Source organism: Rhagoletis pomonella, unplaced genomic scaffold (genome assembly GCF_013731165.1).
Source record: "Rhagoletis pomonella isolate Grant_MI unplaced genomic scaffold, Rhpom_1.0 Rhpom_scaffold_00002, whole genome shotgun sequence".
In the NCBI taxonomy this organism is placed as follows: domain Eukaryota; kingdom Metazoa; phylum Arthropoda; class Insecta; order Diptera; family Tephritidae; genus Rhagoletis; species Rhagoletis pomonella.
Genome location: NW_023458556.1, coordinates 103,820,179 through 103,835,186, shown reverse-complemented (window position 1 = coordinate 103,835,186; position 15,008 = coordinate 103,820,179). Strand labels below are relative to the sequence as shown.

The 15,008-nt window shown below is 39.5% G+C and overlaps 2 protein-coding genes across 2 annotated transcripts in view; one reads left to right on the top strand and one right to left on the bottom strand.

Annotated features, from left to right (window-relative positions):
- The first annotated feature begins 1,423 nt into the window (after positions 1 to 1,423).
- On the top strand, positions 1,424 to 2,722 carry LOC118756602. Its single transcript, XM_036491356.1, has one exon. It carries the CDS (start codon positions 1,424 to 1,426, stop codon positions 2,720 to 2,722), a length of 1,299 nt encoding a protein of 432 aa, XP_036347249.1.
- Positions 2,723 to 3,751: 1,029 nt separating this feature from the next.
- LOC118756595 overlaps positions 3,752 to 15,008 on the bottom strand; it is a 47,817-nt gene continuing 36,560 nt past the window's right edge. Inside the window, exon 3 of the mRNA XM_036491349.1 lies at positions 3,752 to 3,803. Within this exon, the coding sequence (XP_036347242.1) occupies positions 3,752 to 3,803 (52 nt within the window). The remainder of the gene's footprint in view (positions 3,804 to 15,008) is intronic.

The following is a 15,008-nucleotide window of genomic DNA, read 5'->3' as shown; positions in this document are numbered from 1 at the left end:
GAGACTGGTTGTGGTGCCCCCAAAGAAGTCTATATTTGTATCTAGATTTTCGAGGGATACTTCCGAGGACGATATAAAGTTTTACATCTCGTCCAAAGTTAAAACTGTTAACTTAAGTATCAGAAAATTTAATTTTAAATATGAAAGAAATATTTCTTCATTTAAAATAGACGTAAATTTAGAAAATTTTGACATGCTGCTTAGTAGATCTTTTTGGCCCTCCGGAGCTTTCGTTCGTGAATTTGAGTATAGGCCCAACAAAAATAATAATTTAGCAAATATTCCCCGTCAGAATACAGAACCAAAAAACTAATTACTAAATCTGCTTTAAGTATTTATTATCAAAACGTAAGAGGCATAAATACTAAATTAACGAATTTATATCTTAATGGCCTTGAATGCAATTATAATATAATTTCTTTGACTGAAACTTGGCTCAAACCTCACACTTTTAATTCAGAGATTCTTTCAAATAATTATCATATATACAGAAAAGATCGGGAGGACAGAGTCGGCGGTGGCGTACTCTTTGCCGTAGACTCTTCAATACCATCTGAAGAAGTTAGTCTTCCACACATTGAATCTGCAGAATTCAAATGCATTCGTGTTCAGGTTGGAAGGGGGTTTACTTACTTAGCTCTATGCTATATTCCTCCCCGATCTGACTTATCAGTGTATTCACAACATGTATCTTTACTGAAATCAATTAATTCAATGATTAAACCCTCTGATTCATTGATTGTGTTGGGTGACTTTAATTTACCAAATGTATCATGGAACATCATTGACAATGATATTGTACCTTTCTCGTCTAGCGCGTGCAACAACGTATTTTTAGAGGAGATGGCAGAACTCTGCCTGAATCAAGTTAATGTACTTCGCAATAAGTTTGGCAAAGTATTAGATCTTGTTTATGTTGATGATGCATCTAAGTCGGCTGTAAATAAATGTGACCCACTAGTTTTGCCCGAAGATGTCTACCACCCTGCTATTGAGATATCTTACGAAATTATAAACGATGGTCAAAATTGCGACCTCCTCAACGTTGGTCGTCTTGACGTGGCGAGGGGGCGTAAATGGTGTCATGGTATAATTCACAGTGTGAATTTTATCATGCCTCCATGAACTAAGAGGGAAGCCTGGTATTGAAGCCTTCGGCAATATTCCTTAACAATCCAAGCTGGAGTGTTGTTTTTATTGCTGGAGGTGGAAATGGCAGGATTACCGTACCAACACTACCCAAGCCAAGGTGTGTAGGCAACCGTGCCGATGGATGAATGGCCAGCGGGTAGTAAAAAATGGCTGGTCGCGTACGGTCCCCTCCGATGCCCGGGCAAGGTCGATTGTAAGAAGTGCCTTCTCTACGCATCCCGGCTCTGCGGACGAGCGACTAACCCTTTCCGGACTACTCGTGGGACCACATATGGAAGAACAAACAAAAAACAAACAACAAACAAACCAACAACAGCAACATGAACAGCGTACCAACGAAGAAGGGGACGACGTAACGCTGTCAGAGGAGGAGCAGCTCCTCAAATCCCCAAAGAGAGGTAAGATGGTTGCAAGTACTCCTGGTGGCGCCAGCCATAGTACCCCAGTTGTACAAGCGCCAGAAACCAGCAGGGTGGAAGATGCCAGACAAAGTATCACCACTCTGCAAATAGTCAAAAATAGCACCGGTAGTGCCTGCCGTAGTACTCCGGACGAGCAACCAACAACCAGCAAATCGGCGGCCGTTGCAGGCAGCAATCCCGCCTCTAAGAAAAGGAAACCCTCGGGCGTGGTCATGAGACAGATGTACCAGAAGGCGCTGTATATGTTAAATAAAATTGACAAAAATGCAGCGGCCGGTACGGTACATGAGCGTGACGAGGAAGACAAGGCAAAATACATGCAAATAGTGGAAGAGTACGAAAAGTTACAGACAGATCGTGCAGCCACAATCGAGGCCACCGAAGCAAAGAAACGGAACCGCTCTCATAATGAAGGCGGCCAAGGGGCCATTGCAAAGAAGGCTAAGCAAGGAGGTGATGCGGAGTCCGCAGCACCCGCGAAGCATCGCTATTTTAGTGACGTCGCCAGAGATCACCTACAGGCGGCGATAATAGATGAAAATAGCAAGACACCGCTGGCAGTGCAGCAAAGATGGGTGGAGATTGATGTGAGGCTGTCGAGCCTCGTAATGAACTACATACTCGACAACCCCGAAGGTCCTCACACAGAGTTCGACTCGTCGGAATCCCTACGGGGATACCGGGTAGTCAAGTGCGCGAACCAGTTCTCCCTGGATTTCCTTGCTGGATGCGTCGCTAAGATCAGCGACACTTTTGTCGGCTTGAAGCTCAAGCTGATTCTAGCTAAGGACATTCCAAGGAGACCACGTGCACGCATTTGGCTGCCTCCGATGGATGAACCAGGCGAAAAGTTGCTGCGGTGTCTTAAGCTACATAATAAAGACATACCGGCGATCGAGGAATGGGAGCTTATAAAGGTTGAAGAGCCAAGAAGGCCTACAAATAAGCCCATTCTGCTAGCTATTTGCGCAGAATCACTGGACGCCTTAGAGAAGGTTGACTATCGGCTCTGCTTCGGTATCCGTAAGGCTAGAGTGCGGGTATTGCTCGGAGAGGTTAGCCCGGTAGAAGAAGATCCCGGGGTTGATGGAGCTGGTGAGCTTCTCATGGGTGTGAAGTTGACAGATGACCCTGAACCGGAAACTTAAAGTAGCCCAAATAAATCTGCAGCACTCCAAATGTGCTACAGATAATCTAGTTGTCCTTCTCAGTGAGGAGGATATAGACATTAGCCTAATTCAAGAGCCCTGGGTCAAGCACGATACAGTCATGGGACTAAACATAAATAATTATAAACTCTACTATAAGAGCGAGGTGGGTAAACCGCGGGCGTGTATTCTTATCAAGAACGGTATAAATGCATTCCTTTGCTCTAATTTCAGCACATCAGATACAACAATGGTTAAGGTGGAGACCACCGGTCAGCCAAGTATACTCCTGGCCTCATCATACATGGCCCACGATAGGGACAGTCCGCCAACCGAAATCCAGGAGATGATAGCCAAAAACCCCAGACAAATTATAGTCGTCGGCTGCGATGCGAATGCAAGGCATCCAGTTTGGGGTAGTTCTACGGAGAACGACCGAGGTGAGTCTTTACTACACTTCTTATTAAATACTAACTTAAGCATCTGCAATAGAGGTAATACACCCACATTCATATTCCCGAGTTCAAACCGGTTTCCTGGATGGGAGGAGGTGCTGGATCTAACCCTGTTGTCAGAGAATGACAGCGTGTCTGTAGAAGAGTGGAGAGTATATGATAGGCCTTCAATGTCTGATCACCGTCTGATCCTCTTTAATCTGCACGGAATTTCCAACACCCCCTCGAAATACAGGAACCCCCACAGGACTAATTGGGAAAGATATAGTAACACACTTAAGCGTAAACTAAGTAAGCTCCCACTAAATACAACTGTCACTACAGTTGAGGGTCTTGATAATAGAGTAAATAAACTAGAAGAGGTTATGAAGAAAGCCTTTGAAAGATCAACTCCAGTTAGTACAGCAAGAAAGAAATCCCCACCCTGGTGGAATGGGGATCTCAGAGCCCAAAGAGACAAAATAAGGAAAATCTACAATGATTGCTTTAGAACTAAAAACTGGGCGCTTTATAAAAGCGCCCTAAGATCTTATAAAAAGGAATTGAGAAAATCTAAAACTAAATCCTGGCAATCTTACTGCTCTTCTATAGAGAACTCTAACGACTCAGCCAGGCTCAGCAAAATCCTATCTAAAGAACACACAAATATCACACTCATTAAAGGAGAAAACGGGGTATGGACGAACACAGCTAGTGATTCTCTAAACACGTTAGTCAAGGTCCATTTCCCGGGATGTATTCGATATCCACCCACATCAGGGTCAATTGAACCTGGTTCAACTAGCAGTATACTGTTGAACTCGATCGTGAGCAGGGAAAAGATTATTTACGCTATTAACAGCTTCTCTCCCTTCAAATCCCCTGGACCAGATGGCGTAATCCCAGCAATGCTCCAGAGAGTGAATGAAGAGATAGCACCGTTACTTGAGACTATTTTTAAGGCTACTATTACCTTGTGCTACATTCCTAAAAGCTGGAGAAGGGTAAAAGTCGTGTTCATACCCAAGCCAGGAAGGAAAAACCACGAAATAGCAAAAGATTTTAGACCCCTAAGCCTTACCTCCTTTGTGCTCAAAACAATGGAAAGGCTTCTCGACATTTACATAAGATCGCTGTTAGGTGAAGCAACACTCTCAACAGCACAACATGCATACATCAAAGGCAGATCCACTGAATCTGCTTTACATGAAGTGGTGAGCTTAATAGAAAGATCGTTGCACTTTAAACAATATACTCTGGCGGCATTTCTTGACATCGAGGGCGCATTTAATAACATTGAGGTTGACACCATCATAGACTCTTTGATAGATATTGGTGTTGACGACAGTGTTTGTAGATGGATACGATCGATGCTAGTCAATAGAATCATTCAGGCAACAAATGGGGCTAGCTCTATTATACATCATGTGAACAGGGGCACTCCACAGGGCGGAGTGCTCTCACCACTGCTATAGGTGATAGCCCTGAACGGTATATTGCTAGAACTCAATAGAGGGGGAGTCAAAGTTGTGGCGTATGCGGATGATGTTGTAATAGCAGCCACAGGTCCATTCCTCTCTACCATTAGCGAAATCCTTGAAGGAACCCTGGGAAGGCTACATGCCTGGGCTACGAGAAGCGGCCTAATTGTGAACCCAGCCAAGACAGAACTTATCCTATTTACAAACAGACACAAACTACCACAATTCAAGCTACCATCGCTAGACGGCAAGGCGCTCTCATTGACCCCCAGCGCAAAGTATCTTGGAGTCGTGCTGGATAACAAACTTAACTGGAAAACCAATGTCGAATTCCGTAGACAGAAGGCCTACATAGCATACTACACTTGCAAGAGAATCTTCAGTAGAAACTGGGGACTAAATCCTAAACTTGTGATGTGGATGTATACCGCGATCATAAAACCAATTCTAACATACGGCGCCTTAGTTTGGTGGCCCGGCCTAAGCAGATAATATAATGTCAGCAAGCTAAGAAGCATAAAAAGGGCAGCAAGCGCAGGAGTAACAGGCGCACTAAGATCCTGCCCGGCAGAAGCTTTAAACGCCATCCTCATTTTAATTCCTATTGATCTCCACCTGAAAGAAGTGGCTATGAAATCGGCGGTCAGACTCAGAGAGTCGGGCCTTTGGAGGACTAGACACTTCGGACATGGGTTGATCATAAATCAAATGCACTTAAATAGGACGACAGATTATATCGTAGGCAATTTGGACTTCAGCTGTAACGTGCAAGTGCTATTCGCATCCAGAAGGGACTGGAGAAGAGACCGAGTGGCCGACCGAGAGAAGATCTCTCTATACACCGATGGATCCAAGATGGATTCCGGTGTGGGAGCAGGTGTCTACTCCAAGGAACTCAGCGTGGCTCTCTCTCTACGGTTGGGAAATAATACAAGCATCTTCCAAGCGGAAGTCCTAGGGATCCTAGAAGCCTGCAAAATCCTAGGCAATAGAGTTGGACACAGCGGTAAAGCAACAATATACTCTGACAGCCAGGCGGCGTTATTGGCAATAGCGTCACCGGTTACCAAATCCAAGCTAGTTGGGGAATGCAAAGTAATATTGCGCTCAGTGTCTCAGTCAAATACCGTCTCTCTTGTCTGGGTTCCCGGACATAGGAACATAGAAGGCAATGAGAAGGCGGATGAGTTGGCGAAGGCAGGAGCCGGTTTGGATGAATCCCAGGCAGTGGCATTGGGTTGCCCTCTTGGAGTAGTCCAAAGAGAGATTACTACGCATTTCCTTGAACTGGCTAGACGCAGGTGGTCAGATATACAGACTTGCAAGAAAGCGAGAAAACTATGGCCTGACTATAACAGGGCGAAAACCTTGGACCTGCTAAGCAGATCAAGGCCAGAGGTATTTAGAATTTTAGCAACCATCACGGGCCACTGGCCCATAGGCAAACATGCGGCAAAAATAGGTCTACCCCATAATATGATTTGCCGCAGCTGTCAACTAGAAGATAGCGAAGAAAGTGTCCAGCATTTCCTGTGTGAATGTCCAGGCCTTTCGAACATTAGACACAAGACGTTAGGAAAACATCTAGTAGCAGAACTAACCGACCTATCAGGAGCTACCATTAGCGAAATCGGCAGATTCATTAGAGAGTCGAAATGGTTCGACCTAGCAACATAGGAAGTGCATAGACAAGATATATATCCCCCGCGAGAAGTGCATCAAAATGGCGCAATAATGCGCTAATTGTATCCTAGGCAGCGACTAGGAAGCACTGCAACCAACCAACCAAAATTGCGATGTCCAAATATACGAACCAAATATTCGCTTTGATTTTTCGAATGCCAACTTTAAAAAACTGAATAAAGAATTGTCTAAATTGTCGTGGTCTATATACAAAGAAAAAGTTGAGCAAAGCGTTGCACATTTTAATTGTACTGTACATAGATTATTTGAAAAGTATGTGCCTCAACGCATGTGTGTTCCTGAAGAACAAACGCAGTTATGGTTCACTAAAGAACTGAGAAACTTGAAAAACAGAAAGTCATGTTATTTTAGATTACACAAAAAAACCGGCTTACACTCATACTATGTAAAATACTCACTTTTGCGTCACAAGTTCTTTGAATTAAACAAAAAGTGTTATAAAGATTACTTGTGTAAAATCAAACGACGCATAATATATAACCCCAAATCATTTTATGATTTCGTAAACTCCAAGCGAAATGTACGGGGGTTTCCTTCCGCCATGAAGTATCAAAATACCGTCTCTGGTGATAATCAAACAATTTCTAGCATGTTCGCTCAGTTTTTTAAATCCAATTATTCCACTAACTCCCAAGCATACTTTGACTATCCTTTTAAACTAAGTCCAATTAACTCAATACATAACCCTATAATATCTCCCGATGATGTTTTAGTTTACCTGAAGTCCTTAAAGCAGTCTTTTAGTTATGGTCCTGACCAGATCCCCACTTGTTTTCTTAGAAATTGTGCTGATTATCTCTATGAGCCGTTAACAGCCTTATTTAATTTGTCTCTTAAAGAGGGCGTTTTTCCAACTGTATGGAAGGAATCGTTCATAACCCCCTTACATAAAAGCGGTAGCAGGTCTTCAGTGGAGAACTACCGGGGCATAGCTAAGCTCTCTGCAATTCCTAAATTATTTGAAGCAATTATAACAAATCGGTTGACGCATTCTATCACTTCAAGCATTTCATACAGTCAACATGGATTTTGCAAGGGCAAATCAACTTCTACAAATTTACTTGAATTAACATCCTATATCTCAAAAGCATTTAGTGAGAGCAAAACTGTTGATGTTATATATACTGATTTCAGTAAAGCATTTGACAAAGTGTGCCACTCGTTGCTCATCTATAAACTTGATCTTCTTGGTCTTCCACCTAATTTTCTACGTTGGATCTCTTCATACCTCTATGATAGATCACAAAGGGTATTGTTTAAAAATACTATCTCTGACGTCATTGATGTTACTTCAGGAGTCCCTCAGGGTAGCCACCTAGGCCCGATTCTGTTCTTGCTTTTTATAAACGATATTTCTACAGATATAAATTTCTCCAAAATTTTAATGTATGCAGATGATGTAAAACTTTATAAATCGTACGTTTCAATTGAAGAAAGGTCTTTGCTACAATCAGACTTACTTTACTGGTGTAAAGTAAATCTTATGCCTCTAAATCTTAAGAAATGTAAAGTAATGTGCTTCTCGCGAAGAGCTGTTCTGCCAGTTTCTTATATAATAGGTAACCATAACCTGGAACAGGTATACAATTTTGTGGACCTTGGTATCACAATGGATCCTAAGCTTAATTTTAATCTTCACATTAATGTGACAGTCAACAAGGCTAAAGGTGTACTTGCATTTGTGAAACGATGGTCAAAAGAATTTAGTGACCCCTATATCACTAAAACCCTGTTTACAACATTAGTTAGGCCGATTCTGGAATACGGCTCGGTGGTTTGGAATCCAAGGTATCAAATTTACTCAGACAAGATAGAATCAATTCAAAAACAATTCCTACTTTTTTCTTTAAGAAATTTCCGATGGGATTCTCAATATAGTCTTCCACCTTATACGAGTCGCTTAAAACTTATTAACCTTCCTACACTTGCCAGTCGCAGGAAAATGCTTGGTATAATTTTTATGGTTAAATTACTGACAGGCTCAATTTCAAGTCCGTCTCTTCTGGCTGATGTAAGCTTTAATGTTCCCTCACGCGTATCAAGACACTTTTGTCCCATATTTCTGAAAGCTTGTAAAACCAATTTTGAATTGCACGACCCACTCCGTTGCTTATGCCAGGATTTTATCTCTCATTCCAGCACGTTTGATATATCAGATCCGCTTTTCAGCATTAAGAAAGCGATACTCTCCTCTCTCAATAAGTGAATTATTGACATAAATACATAAAATCAGCTGATGAATTTAGTTCTGTAGCTGAACAGTTTTAGATCTCGACACTTAACAAACTCCTGCCTATCGTGACTCGGCACAAAAATTTAAAATATTGGTTCCGTACGTCATGCGGACTGCGCCCCTCGTGCGGATGGGCGGGAATGGAGGGTAAAACCCGTTGGGATATTATTATCTCTGGAACCGCTTATGCTAACGTTCTGAAATTGGACACAGCAGCATATGTTGTCAATACCGTACTTACGGCGAAGAGTGGTAGATTTTGGAAAAGGGGGCGTGGCACCGGCCATACAAACTGAAATTCTCATATCGCTTATCTCTGGAACCGCTTATGCTAACGTCCTGAAATTTGGCACAACAATTTATGATATCAATAACGTACTTATGGCGAAAAGTGGTAGATAATGGGAAAGGGGTTTGGCACCGCCAATACAAACTGAAATTCTCGTATCGCTTATCTCTAGAACCACTTATGCTAACGTCCCTAAAATTGAGACAGCAACATATGTTGTCAATACCGTACTTAGGGCGAAAAGTGGTAGATTTTGGAAAAGGGGGCGTGGCACCGCCCATAAAAACTGAAGATCTCATATCGCTTATCTCTGGAACTACTTATTATAAGGTAATGGAATTTTATATACCTACATTTATACACATATAGAATCGCAAGAATCATTCAATTGGGAACCATTTTCTCCCAGATTTTAAAATCGCATTAAATGATTGCTGTTCTGTGCAAAAGTTTTTAGAAGGATCTGTGTGTTTGTCCTCCGATAGGTGGCGCAGGGATTGAGAGCTATCCTAAAAAATCATATTTATGATCAGATTTCTTTCACTTTTAGAACACATATTAGTAACATAAAAAATGGTATAACTTGGTAGCCCAATCGTGTGATGAAAAAAATATTGGGCTCTGGCCCAGTCTTGATAAAAACCCGTGTGCAACCGCCGTTAGAGAAGGAAATATTATCTTTTGTTGTAAACCTTCAAGATACTTTCTCTACCGTTAACGATTCTGATGAAAAAAAAAGAGTTTATGTAGATGTGCGCAATTTAGTTTTTAACCTCCAAGAGGCTCTCAGACAAATATAATGGAAAAACTTATATACAGTATGAACTGGTATAGTTATTAGTGAGTGATGAACATCTAATCTATACATACATATGCATATTATTTATAAATGCAAATCAAGGTTCCTTTTTCGGTCTATCTTCAAAAGCTACTGAAGAAATTTGGAGGAGGCTTGGTTGAATTAGCATAAATCAATCCGGTATTAGCTTTCATAATTCGATTTTAAGTTTTCCCGTAAATTCGCTATAAATTATACTGGTGGACTTCAAAATAGTAATTCGCATAGAGGAGTTAGTATTGGTGACAGGTAAAATTCAAAAGTGTATGAAAAAAGATGTCGAATTTCGACAACTGGGCGATACTCGTATTATGAAATGCGTGAGCTAGACAAGGACAAGAAGGCTAAAACATGCCCTTTTATGGGGTTGAGTGTAACATCTAAACCATTTTGCACCGGGGAAGGGAAAACTTTTTTTAGAAGAAACGAAATCACCATTAGATACTCTTTTTAGCGAATTCTAAGTCTTTCAAAGTTTTTGCGTAGTTTAAAAAATTAATTTAAGCCATGAGGAATTATATATGAAGTCCTTAAATAGTGGTACTTTTCCATATTTGAAAAAATATGTAATTTTGTTCAAATGAAGCAACTGAGAGGATCTTTAGTATAAGGTTTGCTTCCTGGCGCAAAGAGAGGCTTCTAATTAAAATTTTTTAATGAGAACTGCATATTAAAAGTAATTTGAAAATGAAATGTATAGAATTTATTGACTATTTAAACCCTGAAGATGGAAATGATCTCATTATTGCTATTCAAAAATGTCATACATATAAAATAATTTATTGGCTTCTGTGTACAAGGATGTGCACACTCATGTTTAAATGAATAACACCTTTAAATTTTCTGAACTATATTTTACTTATATAACAAAATGTTGTTAAAAACAAATACTCTGGTGGTTTAAAGTATTAAATATCTGTTACTTACATTCAAAATTTTGCTTTGAATAAAAATGTACTGAAAAGTATTGATTTTTTTTGGCATGAAAAAGTCTAACGTACTGATTTCGCGCATAAAAAATCTGGCAACCCTATTTTAAAATGAGCAATATATGTATCAAGGAAGGGAATGTAAAAAGCAATGCCTCGGCGTCTCCGGTTTTCACATTAAAGCGATTCTTTTGGCGACTGCTGTATCGCGGTACTTTGATTTATGTACCTAGGTTGGTGCATACTTCTTGAAATGAAAGTTTTTTTCTGCATGTCGTCGCATTTCTTCAAATTCCTTTAAAGCGTCGTCGGCTAAGCTTATTACTTCTGCAAGATCTTCATCAGGTATTTGTAATTGCCGGCTAGCAAAGCAACAACAATTTATAAAAAAGCAAATGCTTGGCTGTTGTCGCTGTGCTAACAGTTTTTCAAACCCTGATAATTTCTATAGATATTCGCACGATACAAATAATTTTTACGGTATTTTCCCCGTGACAAATAAAAAGTTTTTGACAATTGGAAGAAATACAACTTCGAAAGTCTTTTTTAAACGATTTTTCATTTTGCTACGTTAGAGCCGTTGCTGAGAAACGTACATATACACAAAAATTGCTGGTTTAAGGTAATTAGAATAAGGGGCAAAATTTCCCGCAAAATCCAGCCCCCCCATCAGAAAATTCTGGATCCGCCGCTGCTGCCCATATTTAGATCATAGATCTGTTGAAAATGTTTCGCGTTCTTTTGTAACTTTTCACTGGAACATTTAAGCTCTACCCAGAATTACAGCGGACGACTGTAAAGCGATCGGCTGTAAATGAACAGCTGAACAGTTGCCGCAGTGAAATCCGTCAGAGTAAACACAATTGCGGCGCCCGACGGCTTCCATAAGTTGCCATTTTGATTTGAAAAATATCATTAAAATTAAATATTTTTTCAGTACGTGGGTGTATGTGTGTACATAGATTTTCTGTTAATGTGGTTGAAAACATTGGCAAACTTGTGAAAATAATAAAAATTACTACAATCAACACTCAATCAACATTGTGCCGTCCCCGCTGGGCGAAAAAATATAATTAAATTTAAATCAACCGAAAAACGTCGGTGGTAAAAACGCTGCCGCCGCAATTATGAGACATTCCATATGCCTTTGTGAGTTTTAATTTTGACAGCGGTTAACCGTCGACCGCTTTACCGTCGCCCGCTGCAATTCTGGGTAGCGTTTTAATCGAATACAATGGGTGCAATCTAGACAGCGAAAAATCTGGAGTATTTTCATTGAAAACTCGTAGTTGTAAAGAGGCCGTTAGTGCATCCAGTTACGGTTTTATTATAGACCGTCGCCAGTACTCATTTTCATTGACTGATGGGGGTTACTTCTGTTTGTTTGTTTACCTGCCAAACGTGGTAGAGAAATTTCAACTCCTAGACCGGCTGTAATCATACGAGATTTTTTAATTAACTCCATACTGACTCCTTCTGCATTCTTGCGATCATTCTTAGCCACCTACAAATATTTTCAATATGCTGACCAGCGGCGATGAGGTCTAGTTATTGTCTTCATTTACAAAATGTTTGCTGTAGGCTCCAACAACGTTGAATATTTAGCAATTGTCATTAAAGCAATGATGAACATCGGCCTTGTTATAGCAGCACACAATTGATACGCTCACTTTCTTGTGGAAAAGTTTCCCTGAATTGACAACTTTTCTAAAGCTTCCACAACTTTCTTAGCCTTACATATTTCCGACCGTCTTGTTTCACACAAACGTAATATATTTGGAGCATAATTCTTGCGTATCGTTGATTCGCGAAAAGAACGTTTATCACATCTTTTAGCGTAGAATTATCACAGAATGGTAAGAGAAACTCAAATGGGTGTTTCATTAAATCCTGTACCAATTCAATGCTTAACGCTGTCTTTACTTCTGTTCGCGGGAAAAAATGAGAAACGACGCGTTCGGCTTAACTAGTAGTACTCAGTAGTAGTACAGTTTTCTGAAGTGCCTTTATCTATAATAGTTTTCCTAACTCTAAACTATTGTATGTAACACGCATGTACATATGTGTATGCATATGTACCTTATCCATGCTACACGTATAACTAAATCCTAAATAAATACCCCCAACAGCGCAAATTACATATGTATGTGAATTTCATTACCTTGCAGGATAGTTCAATATTTACAGATGTGTAATCTAATCTAGACATACATACATTCAGGCATACAAACATTATGCACTCAAGTGTTTCTTGTCTAACTGATACTACACTTGAGTCGCATCGTATCTGTCCTGTGCAAACAATGTAGATGTGCTAAGCGCGGGATAAGATCCTCGCGATAATTGACATGTATACAAAATATTCACACATATTTAGTGTGTTCCAATATCAGTCCGGTTTACAGGATTTTGTCAGAACTTACAGGAAGTCGTTCCTATTGAGATAAAACTTGTAAGTGGGAACACTTTTGAGAGAGTAACTGAGCAACTGTTCCTAGTCAGAAGTTACAGGATTTAGTCCGGAGTTTTTTCCTGTAAGTTCATGAAAAGTGTCAAACGATCAGCTGATTTGCATGTGCAAACAAAAACAGAAAGCGGTGTAAACAAAGAACCTTATATTTGTAAAAATATGGAAGTAAACAACGAAATATTTGAATATGTATGGATTTTAATAACTAGTTAGTGATATTTCAGCCAAATCAGTGTTGTACAAATGACATGTAAACAAACCGACTGACGTTTTTACAGGAAATAGTGCTTTTTGCGTTCCTCCTATGTATACCTACACAGATATGTCTATACATATATACTAGAGTCCAGCGCAAGTGTATTTGCCGCATTTCGTTCAATAAGTACTCCTTGCATTGTACTCTACTCCCAACACATTGTTACTCTTTTTCCGCATACATACACTACTTGGCGTTGAGAGAGTAAATACTTGACGCACTTGCTATTACTCCACCAAAGTAGGTACTCTACTTTCTCTCATCGCGTACGAGAAATATTTGCTGCTGCCAAAAGGGAGTAGCAAATCTACTCTCTGTATACTTGTAGTACGGTAAGTACTTGCGTATTAAATTTCAATTCTGCTTGTTAGCCTACTAGTTGATATCGTTTGCAGCGCTGGTCAGTGAAATTGAAAGAGTAAAAATAGAATATGGAAATTGACGATGTAAGGAAATGTTTACGGCCTTATTTATAAAAAATAACGTAGATTTAGACAGTTGTTTAATGTGACATTTTCATAAAACTTTTGTATTCAAGCAGCTTTTTAAATCTATGTATGTACTTAAATTTTTATGAAAGTATTATTTCTCGTCTCTAATTTTCTATAAAACTATTTGCAGTCATTAACCAACATATAAGATGTCAAAAACAATAACTTAAGCAATGCTGCTATACGAAATAAAATTATTAGTGGCAAATCAAAATTTTGAAAAGTGCCGATTTTCACATTCGATAGTTGGACATGGTAGCGACGAGATGTACGAGCATTTTTTTCTTAAGAGCTGCATACTGATTTAAGAAATTTTTAGTAGAAGAAAATTTATTTTCCATTTATTGTGCGTAATTTTATATGAATTTTTAGTTTTTCTTGAGAGCCTTTACAAATAAAAAAAATTTCGGAATATGTACATACATATGTACATACATACGCAGCCATATAACTTGATTTCAAGAGAAACGCATTTTCATTTGGCACGTTCAGAAGGCGAAACAGCTCAGTAACTCGTGCGATTGCACCTTCTGAACGCGTTGTTGCGTACTTCTGATCAACTGAATAGTTGCGTGTTAGATGATCGTAATATTTTTCTGATCATTTGAGACAACATGTTGATGTGTACCTTTGAGAGTTGAATTTGACAGCTAATGTATGAAGTCGTTCAAAAGACGCATAACGATCACTGATTTTTGTTTAGCAACGGTTGCGCTCAACTGCTGCGCCTTCTGAACCTACCTATTGATAACTTTTTTTTTTTTTTGATAACACTGCGACAGCTCAAATTGGTATTGAGTAAAACCAAATGCAAGATAGAGTTTTTGAATTTCATTGAGTTTTTTTAATAAATACTAAAATTAGAGGTGTATGAATGGCGAAAGAAAAACTTTAAATCGAAACTACATTTTTACATATGTATGTACATATGTACATGCATACATAAATATATTTAATATGAAATTGAAACTTTCACATCAATTTGCGCTATCTTCAAACCCATGGTTTCAATTGTACGCATATCGTCAGGGTTTTCCCCACAACTTGGTTTTGCTGCAGTGAAGCGACAGAAAAAGTGACGAGAAAAAATATATGCGGACTCTTACATATATATGTATCTATGCACATACGTATCTATGCACATACGTATCTATGCACATA

Excerpts from the sequence above, each read along its gene's own strand:
- LOC118756602 (XM_036491356.1), top strand. The coding sequence starts at position 1,424 with ATGGAAGAACAAACAAAAAACAAACAACAAACAAACCAACAACAGCAA.